General features: G+C 41.5%; 1 protein-coding gene across 4 annotated transcripts in view; it reads right to left on the reverse strand.

Annotated features, from left to right (window-relative positions):
- The window catches only part of LOC144695953 (protein argonaute-3), a 163,748-nt gene that overhangs the window by 100,834 nt on the left and 48,728 nt on the right, over positions 1 to 14,186 (reverse strand). For 2 of the 4 annotated variants that reach the window (XM_078567064.1, XM_078567063.1), the window contains exon 2: positions 785 to 956. The exons of 1 other annotated variant lie outside the window; for it this stretch is intronic. In XM_078567064.1, coding sequence (XP_078423190.1) covers positions 785 to 956 — 172 coding nt within the window. Of the gene's footprint in view, positions 1 to 784; positions 960 to 14,186 lie in introns of those variants that run through there. One more of the 4 variants, XM_078567067.1, reaches the window with a different exon arrangement.

The following is a 14,186-nucleotide window of genomic DNA, read 5'->3' on the forward strand; positions in this document are numbered from 1 at the left end:
ACATGGGTTTACAAATTTGATTCCTTACACGGTCATTTTCAATCTGACTATTAGGGAAGTGCCAAGACCAAGAATGGTTTCACTAGTGGGACAGATAGCAAATCAAACCACACCATTCAACCAACTATTGTTTGGAAGCAGTTAGAGGTAGTTACAGGGTTGGAAATATATTGCCTGCCCACTGAACTAATGAACGATTGCTATACTCAAATGAGATGTTGGCGGGGGGGGGGGGGGGAGATGGAACAGAAGGGCACCTTCAAGTAGCGGCAGCTTTTAAACATGGTGACTAGCTATTTTAACACATTGTGAACAACCAACCAGATGAGAAAATAAAATTAAAATTGAACAAACCAAAAATTCTGTAGTATTTTGTTAGGTTTTTAAGAAATGAAAAAACATCAAGAAATTTAGAAAGTCGTAAAAGCTATAAAATTTACCGATCTTGTCAAAAATATCCAGACTTTCCCTAGCCTAGTCATAACCCAATGCCAGGTATGTCACTGAGTTATTGCATTTGTATGTTGAAAGTGACTTAATACTCCTCTCATTGCTCAGTCAAGTATTATTTAAATGGCAATGGTGATGGCACACTTTAATCTTTCGTGTTCTTTGAAGATAACTCAGCAGTCAAAATTATCCAACAGTGCACTTCACACATCATGCTGCTAAACAACAAAATCAAGTTTGTTTGATACTCCCAGTAAGAAAGAAGTGGACATACAAATAACTCTAATGCTCCTGATTTTCCACCTCCAAGTGTTATCCCCTTCTCTATACGCACCTGTTTACCCTGCGAGGACATTTATCTGGTTTAATATCTACCTCATAGAGGTAGACGTCAATCTTTGGGATATCTACTTGGAAGCAGTTGGCCAGCAGTTTAATCGGTTTTCCCATGGTGCCACATCCTGGACGCCTTGGCACCGTGAAGAGGGGCTGAGCCCCAACAGCTCCTGTGAGAAGAAGAAAAAACTCAGTGAAATGAATTGAAGAAGCTATACACAGTTCTTTTTATCTTAAGGTGAACAGCCTCAATTTTTCTCTCTTAATTATGTATGATCTGTGACTGAGCATAATCTGCTCCTCGGCCTGCAGCAAAATGTCACTCTGTACCCTAAAAGTCTCGAATCTGCTCCTCCCTAAAATGATCTTGATGAGAGCAAGAACTCAGGAGCATCTTGTAGGATGCTAAATCAGTCTACACTCGATGTTGGTATACTGCATTGCAATGCCACAGGGAAGCATAAAATCTTAACCTGCTATACATATCAAAGACCTGAAATATTTAGTATTGTGGTTGGAAGCTTTTCCTTGGGTTGAGGGGAGGGGGGATTGGGGGAGGAAGGAAAGAGGGAATAGTAGGAAAGAAGGTTGTTTAACATAAAAACAAACTTTAACACTTCAAGCTTATACAAATTTTAAAACTTCTTAGTTTCATCCATTTGAAGAAGATTTAATAAAATAAATATGAATGTGTCTCAGGTCATCATAAATTTCTTTTAATTTTTTTCCTTTTAAGAAAGTTTTGATCCGTTTTGAATAAATTTCATCCATAAACATTGAGATATTATGACAAAAACTACTAACAAGTGAGCATAAGCAAGTATACATAAAAGGATAGCTACAAATTGGCAACTACCCAATAAAATTTGCCTAGATATGTCCTATCCACAAAGGGAGGGAAAATTTAATCAACTAGTGCTCAGCCAGTCTATTCTCAATCAACGTGATGGAAGGAACTGTTGAGTGCTATCAAACAGCACCTACACACCACTAACCTGCTCACTGATGCTCAGTTTGGGTTCTGCCAGGACCACTAGGCTCCAAATCTCATAATAGCCTTGGCAGCTGGTGGGATTTAAATTCAATTAATTAATAAATCTGGAATTCAAAAGTTAGTCTCAGAAATGGTGATCATGAACTTAACTGGATTATTGTAAAAACCCATCTGGTTCACAAATGTCCTTTAGGGAAGGAAATCTGCCTTCCTTATCCAGTCTGACCTCCATGTGACTGTATATTCACAACAATATAATTGACTCTTCACTGCCCACTGAGATGGCCCAGCAAGCCACTCGGGTGTGTCAAATTGCTACAGAAGAGTCAAAAAAGGATAACACTGGACTGACCTCCTGGTGTCAACCTCAGCACCAGAAATGACAAAGGCACATCCTGCCCAATCAACTCTGCAAAGTCTTCCTGATTAACATCTGGGGACCTGTGCCAAAATTGGGAGCACAGGATAGTTAATCAAGAGCCTGACATAGTCATACTCACCAGATCATACCTTACAGCCAATATCCCAGACTTCTCCATCACAATTCCTAATATGTACTGTCCCAATGGAAGGACAGATCCACCAGAAGTAGCAGCACAATGGTATAAAATCAGGAGGGAGTGGCCCTGGAGTCCTAACATTGATTCCAGGCCCCACAAAGTTTCATGGCATCAAGTCAAACAGGGGCAAGGAAACCTCCTGTTGGTTATCACCTATTACTCTCTCTCAGCCAATGAATCAGTGCTCCTCCCTGTTGAACATCACTTGAAAGAAGCACTGAGGGTAAAGAAGGGCACAGAATGTGCCCTGGGCAGGGGACTTCAATGTCCACCTCTAAGAGTGGTTCAGTAGCACCACTACCGACTGAGCTGGCTGAGTCCTGAAGGACATAACTGCCAGACTGGGCCTGAAGCAGGTGATGAGTTAAAAATATAAGAGAAGAACCTACTTGGCCATGTCCTCACCAATCTACCTGTCACAGATGCATCTTCTCGTGACAGTATTGGTATGAGACAGTCCTGTCTTCACACTGAGGACACACTCCATCGTGCTGTGTGGCACTCTCACCATGTTAAATGGGATAGATTCAGAAGAGATCTAGCAGCTCAAAACTAAGAATCCATGAGGTGCTGAGGGCCATCTGTAACAGAACTGTATTCAACCACAAATGTGTAACCTCATAGTCTGGCATATCCTTCACTCTACCATTATCAAGCCAGGGGCTCAGCCCTGGTTCAACAAGGAGTGCAGGAGAGCATGCCAGGATTAGCACCAGGCATACCTAAAAATGAGATGCCAACCTGGTGAAGCTACAACATAGGACTACCTGCATGCTAAACAGTGGAAGTAGCATGTGATTGACAGGGCTAAGTGATCCCATAACCAAATGATCAAATCAAAGCTCTGTAACCTTGCAACATCCAGTCGTGAAGGGTGGTAAACAATTAAACAGCTAACCAGGGGAGAACGCTGCACAAACATCCCCATCCTCAACGATGTGGGAGCCCAACATGTCAAAGGCAGGCGGAGGCATTTGCAACCATCTTCGGCCATGATTGCTGAGTGGATGGTCCATCTTAGCCTCCTCTCAAGGTGCTCCGCATCACAAATGCCAGTCTTCAGCCAATTTAATTCAATCCACATCAAATCAAGAAATGGCTGAAGGCACTGGATACAGCAAAGGCTATGAGCTCTGACAATATCCCGGCTATGGTACTGAAAACTTGTGCTCCAGAAACAGCCTTGCCCCTAGTCAAACTGTTCCAGTATAGCTCTGACATTGGCATCACCTGGCATGTCCAGGTATGTCCTGTCCACAAAAAGCAGAAAAAATACAACCTGGCCAATTACCGCCCCATCAGTCTACTCTCAGTCATTAAAGTTTTTATTTTATTCATTCATGGGGCGTGGGCGTCGCTGGCTAGGCCAGCATTTATTGCCCATCCCTAATTCCCCTTGAGAAGGTGGTGGTGAGCTGCCTTCTTGAACCGCTGCAGGTACACCCACAGTGCTATTAAGGAGGGAGTTCCAGGGTCTTGACCCAGCATCAGTGAAGGAACGGTGATACGGTTCCAAATCAGGATTGTGACTGGCTTGGAGGAGAACATCCAGGTGGGGGTGTTCACATGTGTCTGCTGCCCTTGTCCTTCTAGATGGTAGCAGTCATAGAATCATAGAGGTCTACAGCACAGAAAAAGGTCCTTCGACCCATCGAGTCCACGCCGGTCAAACAAGTACCTAACTATTCTAACTTCTTAAATGTTATGAGGGTTTCTGCCTCTACCACCCTTTCAAGCAGAGAGTTCCAGATTCTCACCACCCTCTGGGTGAAAAAATTCTTCCTCCCATGCCCTCTAAACCTCCTGCCACTTACCTTAAATCTATGCCCCCTGGTTATTGATCCCTCCACCAAAGGGAAAAATTCCTTCCTGTCTACCCTATCTATGCCCCTCAATTTTATACACCTCAATCTCCTCTGCTCCAGGGAAAATAACTAGTCTATCCAATCTCTCCTCATAACTAAAACTCTCCAGCCCAGGCAACATCATGGTAAATCTCCTCTGCACTCTCTCTAGTGCAGTCGTGTACTTGGAAGGCACTGTTGAAGGAGCCTTGGTGAGCTCCTGCAGTGCATCTTGTAGATGCTGTCACTATGAATCGGTGGTGGAGGGAGTGAATGTTTGTGGAAGGGGTGCCAATCAAATGGGCTGCTTTGTCCTGGATGGTGTTGAGCTTCTTGAGTTTTGTTGGAGCTGCACTCATCCAGTCAAGTGGAGAGGATTTCATCACACTCCTGACTTGTGCCCAAAGCCTGTGGACAGGCTTTGGGGAGTCAGGAGGTGAGTTACTCACCACGGGATTCCTAGCCTCTGACCTGCTCTTGTAGCCACAAGTATTTATATGGTTGTCCAGTTTAGTTTCTGGTCAATGGTAACCCCCAGGATGTTCATAATGGGGATTCAGCGATAGTAACGCCATTGAATGTCAAGGGACGATAGTTAGATTCTCTCTTATTGGAGATGGTCGTTGCCTGGCCCTTGTGTGGCATGAATGTTACTTGTCACTCTTTAGCCCAAGCCTGGATATTGTCCAGGTCTTGCTGCATTTGGACATGGACTGCTTCAGTATCTGAGGAGTCACGAATGGTGCTGAACTTTGTGCAATCATCAGTGAACATCCCCACTTCTGACCTTATGATGGAAGGAAGGTCATTGATGAAGCAGTTGAAGATAGTTGGGCCTACTGATGGAAGGTGTCACTGACAGAGCTATAAATCAGCACTTACACAGCAATAACCTGCTCAATGATGCTCAGCTGGGTTTTGCCTGAAGTTCTTGGCTCCAGACTTCATAAGATTGATGGTTCAAACCATGGCCAAAACTACTGAATTCCAGGAGTGGGGTGAGAGCGACTGCCCTTGATATCAAGGCAACATTTGACCGAGTACAGCATCAAGGCGCCCCAGTAAATGAAGTAAATGAAAATCAGGGGGCAAAGTCTCAACTGGTTGGAGTCATACCTCACACAAAGACAGTTGTGGTTGTTGAAGGCAATTATAGCAGGCCCAGACATCACTGCAGGTGTTTCTCAGGGTAGCGTCCAATGCCCAACCATCTCCAACTGCAATGTGGATGTTTGCTGATGGCTGCAGAGCTCTTAGCATCATCCACAACTCCTCAGTCACTGAAGCAGTTGTGCCTACATGCAGCAAGACCTGAACAACATTCATGATGTGGCCTGCACCACTCCTTGTGTGGTGCAGGCCACATCAACCCAAGTGCCAGGCAATGACCACCTCCAATAAGAGAGAATCTAACCATCTCCCTTTGACATTCAATGGCATTACCAGGGCTGAATCCTCCACCAGCATCATCATTGGTGGGTGGGTGGGTTACCATTGACCAGAAACTTAGTGGGACCAGCCATATAAATACTGTGGTGACAAGAGCAGGTCAGAGGCTAGAAATTCTGATGAGTAACTCACCTCCTGACTCCCCAAAGCCCTTCCTCCACCTACAAAGCAAAAATCAAGGATGTGATGAAATACTCTCCACTTACCTGGATGAGTGCAGCTCCAATACTCAAGCAGCTCAACACCATTCAGGACAAAGCAGCCTGTCTGATTGGCATCTCATCCATCACTTGAAACATTAATTCCCTCCACTACCAGTGCACAGTGGCAACAGTGCGTACCATCTAGAAGTTGCATGGCAGCAACTTGCTAAGCCTCCTTCAACAGTACCTTCCAAACTTGCGACTTCTACCACCTAGAATAACACGAGCAGCAGGCGCATGGGAACATCACCGCCTGCCTGCAGGTTTCTCTCCAAGTCTTACACGATTGGACTGCTGCAGCTCAAGGCGATGGCTCACCATCACTTTCTCAAGGGCAATTCAGGATGCGTAACAAATGTCAACCTTGCTAGCAACGATTACTTCCCAGGAAACGAAAAAGTCGCAAAATTCAAGTATAAATATATCAATTCCGTATGACGACAGTAAAAGACATAAAACCAGTAGTTATTGTTGACTTCCTTTATGCTGACAATTTGCATGTCATTCATTTATTGATGGCAATTACAATGGCAAACAGGTGCACTGAAGTACAAGAAGAAAAATTACCAGAAGCAGGCAATAGTAAGGTAGAAATAAACACATTGACATGAGAAAATGTATTTAGCTGAGAAAATAATCCAAGATGAATATGAATGCATCTCAAGTACTCTGGATGTTCATCAACAACACTGTTTCAATTATGAAATTGGATAGGAATTTTAAATTAATAAATATTGTGCATGTGTTTGTGTTTAATGCATGCTTTCTGGGGAAGATGAAGGAAAGACAGCATAGCTAATGTGGAGAACATTGTCTTGTGAATCACCAACAAATTCTGCTATCTCAAAATTCTGCTAATTCAAAATCTGGACACAGGTCAATTAGAATATTTTTTCCCCTACATCTGCACATACCAAACTGACTCTAAAATAGGGGAACTTGGCTCTCCTACTCTGAGATAGAGGAAACTCGGTATTGAGCCATTCAGGTGATTTTCCTTTACGTCTTAGCACCAAATATATAGAGATAATAGGAGCAAGGCATCATTCAAACTGAAGAATGGCACAGGTCAGTACGTGCAATATATAGAATAAAAATGAGGTTGCAATAAAATAATGAACTTTTGGTACGTTCACCAGGAAGAAAAAACAAATCAAAGTTAAATGTTAGCGTCCATAATGTTAACGCTGTTAAGTGTCCACCTGTTTATTAATGGAAACATATACAGGAAGGTGAAAATAAGTGAGACACTAAGATTGCCAATAAGGAATGACAGCATGATATTTACTTCAGATTACAGGCTTAAGTTTGGCTAGATACAGCATAAGAGAGCTATACTGCATTCCCTTCACCACTCCCCTTTCTCCAAGTGCCCTGATCCCATCACATAGTTGCGTTGCTGATCTCAATAAATGAGCAACTCTTAATTTCCATCAAAAAGGCACACGCTACAGGAAACACCCTACCACCCACAGGATACGTCAGTAATCTAGATCACTGTGTCCTCACATAAGGTTTACTCCCTCAGACTGAAGGGAAAGACTAACCATTTTAAAATGTTGCAAAAGCAGACAACACTGCTGATTTGTTAGAGGCGATCAAAAAAACCAGGCATTTCCAAATTAGATTTTTTTTAAAAGTTCAAATGCAAAACAATTTCTGTATTTAGCATTGCCTGTTGTTTCTGAATACACCTACCTGCCCACTCGTGAAGTGACGCAGTCCATATCACCACCCACAGAACACCACTCACTCATTCAGAACTTTAAATGTCAACTAATGGAGAGGATTAATCATCAGACAAACTTTAGAACTCACCCCCACAAAACAGTACTAATAGCATAAAGTGAATGCAGGTTCAGAAATTCGCTAAAGCTTCAGCCCCCAAAACGTACCCCGGAAAATAAAAGAAACCCTGAACTCACTATACAAGGCCAGCAGCAGCCCCTTTCCCTAATTAAATATAAAACACATATTTCATAAATCATAAACAGAAAGCCTGGACCAATTCTTGTCACAAAGGAGGATACTGCAATAATTACATACAATCACGGTGAGTTTTACAGCAGGGAAATAGGTTATTCAGTGCAACAGGGCTATGCTGGTGTTTGTACTCCAAGTAAGCCTCTTCCCACCTTACTTCATTTCCCCCTTTCAACATATCCTTCTATTCCTTTCTCCCTTATTTATTTACTTAGCTTCCCCTTAAATGCATTTATGCTATTCACCTCAACTATTCCAACCAGTGGAGTTCCACGTTCTAATCACAATTTGAGCAAAGAAATTTCTCCTTACTTATGTTAGATTGGTCGTTCTATTTTGGGCTCCCTCATAAGGAGAAACAGCCACTCTACATGTGTCCTATCAAATGCCCTCATAATTTTAAAGGCCTCTATCAGGACAAGGGAAGCAGGCTCATGGGAACATCACAGCCTCAAAGTTCTCCTCCGTGCCTCACACCATCCTAACTTGGGATTATTTCACCATTCCTTCATTGTGACTGGATCAAAATCCTGGACCTCCTTCCCAATAGCATCGTAAGCGTACCTAAACCAGATGGCCTGCAGCCGTTGAAGGCGGCAGCTTACCATCACCTTTTTGGGGACAATTAGGGATGGACAACAAATGCTGGTCTTTCCAGTGACTATCCCATGAAAGGACTTAAAAAAAAGTCATCAGTCAATCTTCTCCTGCCAAGAGTAGAGAACCCCAGCCAGTTCAGTCTTTCCTGATAGATCCAATGAGGTCTAGAAAATGTTATGATGTTCAACTTAAGAGAGGGAACAGTCATCATTTATCATTCTCTCAAAGAATGGAACATACACAATACACTAGGTATGATTCAATCACCGATACTTGGATATCAAGGTTATGTTTGTGCCTCAGTATCATAATAAGCATGTACAAATCCTTTTATTTTTGTGGAGTTTTAAATTCTTGTGGGGGAGGGGAGGAACTTTAAAATCGACATGTGAAAATGAACCGAATTACCTGCAGGTAGTGGCGTATATGGCAACCTCATTTTTTGGCACCAAAATTCATGTTTAAGCTTATACCCGGCACATAAGTTAACCCTCTTTTCTACTAAGAAATGCTATACTTGCATTAGGAGTCGGCCTCAATTTTTCACCTGAGAAATGCACGTTTTACTCATCTTATAAGTTGGTGCACTCGGATCAAGCAGGTGATACGGGGCTGTATTGCCAAGGAGATGCATGGGAGTTTAACACATGTCCACACAGAACTGACCGTGCATGGCAAACAACAAACAGAAATGGGTCCTCCAGCAAAAGGAGTGAATTATGAAGCTGGTTTCAAGCTAAAAGTCGCACCATTTGCTAACTTATTAAATAGCTGCACTTCAGTGAGGGAATTTGGTGTTCGTGAAAAACTGGTGTAAGAATGGGAGGAGATGATGCCCAAGCCAAATGTGCAACGAGCAGTGTGTCTAGCGATGCATACATACACATTTAAGCGGGCCAAATCAAACCCCAAGTCCAGTAAAAATTTCAGAGCAATGCAAGTTGGTGTAGCTGCTTAATGCAACGAAAATGTCTAATGTTGTGGCAGGAGAGGGGGATTATTTGGAGTGGAGGGATGATTCTGAAACTGAAAGTGCCAAATCTGCTCCACAGTGGGATCCTGATGATGCCATAGCTAAAGTGACTCAAAATAAATTCGATGAACTCTTTGCATCAAATGTCAGAGAAAATGAATTTGATGGTTTTAAAAATGTTTTGATTGTGGTTAAAGGTATCCGTGTAGAATTAATTAATTAATTCATTCAATAAAACATTTCACAATGATTTAATTTCAATTACTGTTTTCGTTTCATATTTCACACCAACACCAGCAGTTCACATTTTATACTTGGCATATAAGTCGACCCCCATTTATGGAAGGATGTTGAGGCTTCAAAGGTCTAATTATATGCCACAATCTACGGCATTCATGCTAAAAGCTATATTTGACAATTAAGCTGAAATCTAAAAAGGCACTTTTTTAGGAATAGAGACATGTGACAACTTTAGTCCATAAATTAAAGAGTTTTATACGAAGAGGTGCTGGTGCTACAGAATTTTACTGTGGGCAGGCAATAATTCAGCTTGTTGCAAACATCTGTGTGTTTGGACACTGTGGTATCTACCTAAAAAAAAGGTGGGTGAGGGTGGAATGGCTTTCCAAATTAGTTTGATCTCTGAACATCAGCAGATATTACTTTGAAATCATGAACAACCTCTAGAGAAGCCAACCTGCTTCTTTTACATTCTTTCTGTTGTGAGAGACACCGACATTTTCAATTCAAGATTACTTCAAACTTAAAAGTAATAATTCTAAATCAAAATGCATTTTCAAAGGCAAGTCATGCCTAACAAATTTACTGAAGCTCCTTGAAGTATGGTAACATCTTGGACCATAACATTTGTCTTCCAGGATGTTGCCATTTTGCCATCTATCAGCATTGACAATGTGACGCTGGAGGTTTTTAAAAATTCTTTTATGGAATTAGAGCGTCGATGGCAAGGTCAGCGTTTGTTGCTTATCTTTAATTGTCCTTAAACTGATGGCTTGCTAGGCCATTTCAGAGGGCAATTGAGTCAACCACATTGCTGTGGGTCCAGAGTCACATGTGGGCCAGGCCGGCTAAGGATGACAGATTTCCTCTCCTGATGGACATTAGTGAACCAGGTGGGTTTTCACAACAACTGATGATGGCTATCATGGTCACCATTACTGAGACTAGCTTCATATTCCAGGTCTATTGTTTGAATTTAAATTCTACTAGCAGCCATGGTGGGCTTTGAACCCACGCATTAGTCTGGGTCTCTGGATTCCTACCACTATGTCACTTTCCAACCCTAATAGATATCTATATGTTATATATCAAAACTCCACAATCAACATTAATCTGTTCCTTGATGCTGAAATTAACACATGCATCACAAAAGCTGTAGATGTCATATCTAAGCTGAGTGAGAGTGTGTGGAACAACACAATCCTGACTGGGAATATCAAACTGCGAATCTACCAAGCCTGCATTCTCAGTGCACTCCTCTACAGTGGTCAGACCTGGACAAACATGGTTGACAGGAGAAAAAGCTGAACAGTTTCCACCTTCACTGTCTCAGATGTATCCTCAGCATCTCTTGGTGGGACACGGTCACTAACTCAAAGGTCCTATAGCGTCACTGATTGCTAAGCCAACGATGTCTGCTTTGGCTTGGCCATGTTCATCTAATCGATGATGACCTTCTGTATGGTGAACTAGCCACTGGGTCACAAGCTCCTGGGGTCCATGCCTCCACGACAAACACCTGCAAGTGTGATATGAAGATGGCGGACATTGACCTAGACAACTGGGAGACTTGCTGATGGCCATGACCTCTGGAGGCTGACTGTTTGGAAGGGTATTGAAAGAAGCAAGCAGAAACGAAAAGCTCATCTGGCCAAGAAGAAGGCCTAGAGAAAACAGAGGCCAGGGAATTGTGCACCTTCTTGGCCCGCTCTCTTCCTCTGTAGAAAACATGGCAGAGAAGGACTGCCGAGCCATGCCAGGCAATGCTTAACACAGAGTTGACCACCACAGCACAAAGTCTTACAAGATGGAAGACTGCCACCAACAATCTGAAGTAACAGAATTGTTGCTTAAGAATAATATGGTAGTTATACATGCTAACTTTTAGAAGGCATTTAATAAGATATCTCATAATAAACTCACCACTAAATGAAGTCTCTGAAGACAAATGAGTTATCAATAAATTAGATAAATTAGTTTAAAAAATAGGAAATAAATAGGGATGTTAAATGGAAGAAATCTTATCGCTTAGCATTGACCAGAGGAAAAGCCTTTGGTACTTTTTTAGGACCTGTATTTATAAAACTCATAAAATTACCATCTAGGTAGAATCCAAAAATTTGCAAATGATGACAAGTTATATAGTAAATTTCAACGCTCACAAGCTAATGGTATAATTCAAAGCACTCTTGAAGACAGCAACTGTATACCAGAATCACAAATGGAATTTATTAAGAAGTGCGAGGTAGGCTTTCAGCGGGGAACAGATCTTGGTTGGTGTTGGGAAAGGAAACAGTTAAAAGGGTTCAATAGCTAATCATTAGTTAACAACCTAAGCACCCATTTGGCAGTGTAAAAGGCAAGTTTTGCTTGTGGAGAGGTTTATGACCTATAATAAAACTCTATTTGAAGGAACAAAAACAGAAAATGCTGGAAAAACTCAGCAGGTCTAGCAGCATCTAGGGAGAGAGAAACACAGTTAACGTTTCGAGTCCGTATGACCCTCTGAAGAAGGGTCAAATGGACTCAAAACATTAACTGTGTTTCTCTCTTCACAGATGCTGCCAGACCTGCTGAGTTTTTCCAGCATTTTCTGTTTTTGTCTCAGATTTCCAGCATCTGCAGTATTTTGCTTTTATCTCTAGCTGTAGGAGTCTGTCTTGGTTTCGGTCTTCATTCCCAAACAATTATTGGAGCTTAACAGTTGGAATGATGTAAAGCTATGGTTCCATCCTTTATGGAGCATACAGTATTCAGAAAGGGTGGTATCAGACACTAAATTGGCATTGATATCCAAAGCCTGTGTTTTTTTGTGGGAGATTGTGCGGAGAGAAAGAAAGAGAGAGGGAGTGTGTGAAATCAGCAAGTTCACATACTTGATTTTTGACCAATGACTTCAGTGATGGCTCAGTATAACAGCATGCCAAAACTATGGTCTAACCTTGCACGTGAAAAATTACTACTTGGATAAGTTACCGGACATTTTCCAAAGCTTATGAAATCATACCAGAGCACTAGTCATCTAAAAAGGAAGTGGATGAATAGAAGGGGAAAAATTTCTAAGGGAATACAAACTGCCTTTTAAATGCTGAAAGCTATGAATAAATTAACTACAAAAACAAGTTACTGAAGATAAAATCTAATCCTTGCCTTTAAACTTACAACGTGCCCCAAAATCAATGGCTCACACCTCAGTAAGCAGAGAGAGTGCTGCACTGTTTGAAGTGTCATCTTTTGGATCAGCCATTAAGCTGAGGTCTTCTGCCCTCTCAGGTGGAGGTAAAAGATCCCATTGCACAATTCGAAGAGGAACAAGGGAATTCTCCTATGTCCTAGCTAATATTTATTCCACAATTAACATTAAAATAGATTATCTGGTCATGTATCTCACTGTTATTTATGGGATCTTGTTGGATACCGCATCCTCTACTTTACAACAATGACTATACTTCAAATGTATTTAATTCGCTGCAGTGATTTGGAATGTTGAGGTTAGTGAACATGCCTTCCTTTAGACATTCAGCTGAGGTTCCGTCTGCTTGCTTGGGTGGTTTTATCAGGTTTCATAGCACTATGCAGAGAGTAGAGTTCTGCTGGTATCTAGCCAATATTCCTTTCTCAATCAACCAATGAAAACAGATTATCTGGTTCTTCATGGATTTACTGTTTATAGGACCTTGATGTGTGCCAATATGCGACTGCATTTGGCTGTATAACAGGGAAAACATTTCAAAAGTAATAAATAGGTTGTAAAGTGCTTTGGGGCATTCCAAAGATGTGATAAGGCACTGTGTAAATTAAATTTCTTGTTTATGCAATTCCATCATATTTTACTTTCCATCACTGTCTCCTCACATACCTTGTGCAACTGGCTCAATTTGATCTTAATTTTCTGTTGCGAATTGAAATGAGACTAGAAATTATTTCCCTTAGATCTTTTATAAAACAGGACCACTGGATCTTCACATTTTCTGCTCCCTCCAAAAAAAAAGTCCATGGAGTGTGGAACGGTTCATTTTCTATTTGTGTGAAAGAAAGCATTTTCAATTCAAACATGAATTGAGCATTGCTTTTTTTCTGCTTGTCTTACCAAACCACTGTACCTTAAGTTATGTTGGTTGCAATGAAAATGTTGCAGAAATGTACAAAAGCTTAAGAGTTTTGAAGTGAGGCAGTCCTCCCCTGGCTTACATCCAGCTAAAATGTAAAGTACATCAAATAGCAGAAACTGGGTGCTTTACAATATTTCTGCTGGGAAACACTCAAGGGCTCAGCTAGCCATGTGCAAATCCATCAGTTAGGAGTGCAGCTTTAGGCATATTTCTCATTTTGATAAATCCAGTAGTTGATTAATCTTACATCTGCCTGAAAAAAATCTTTTCAGAGACTACATTTAACACCTAGGTTGAATTTAATAATTATTAATCCAAGTTTACAAATGTACAAATGTTAGTGGTCCAACAGAGCTGAAAGGAATAAAGTTGGCTTAAAAACTGTGGAAATGCAGAGTTAAACAAGATAATCCTCGTCCTGAGATTCACATCATAATAGCCA

This window comes from Cetorhinus maximus, chromosome 21 (genome assembly GCF_964194155.1).
Source record: "Cetorhinus maximus chromosome 21, sCetMax3.hap1.1, whole genome shotgun sequence".
NCBI lineage: Eukaryota > Metazoa > Chordata > Chondrichthyes > Lamniformes > Cetorhinidae > Cetorhinus > Cetorhinus maximus.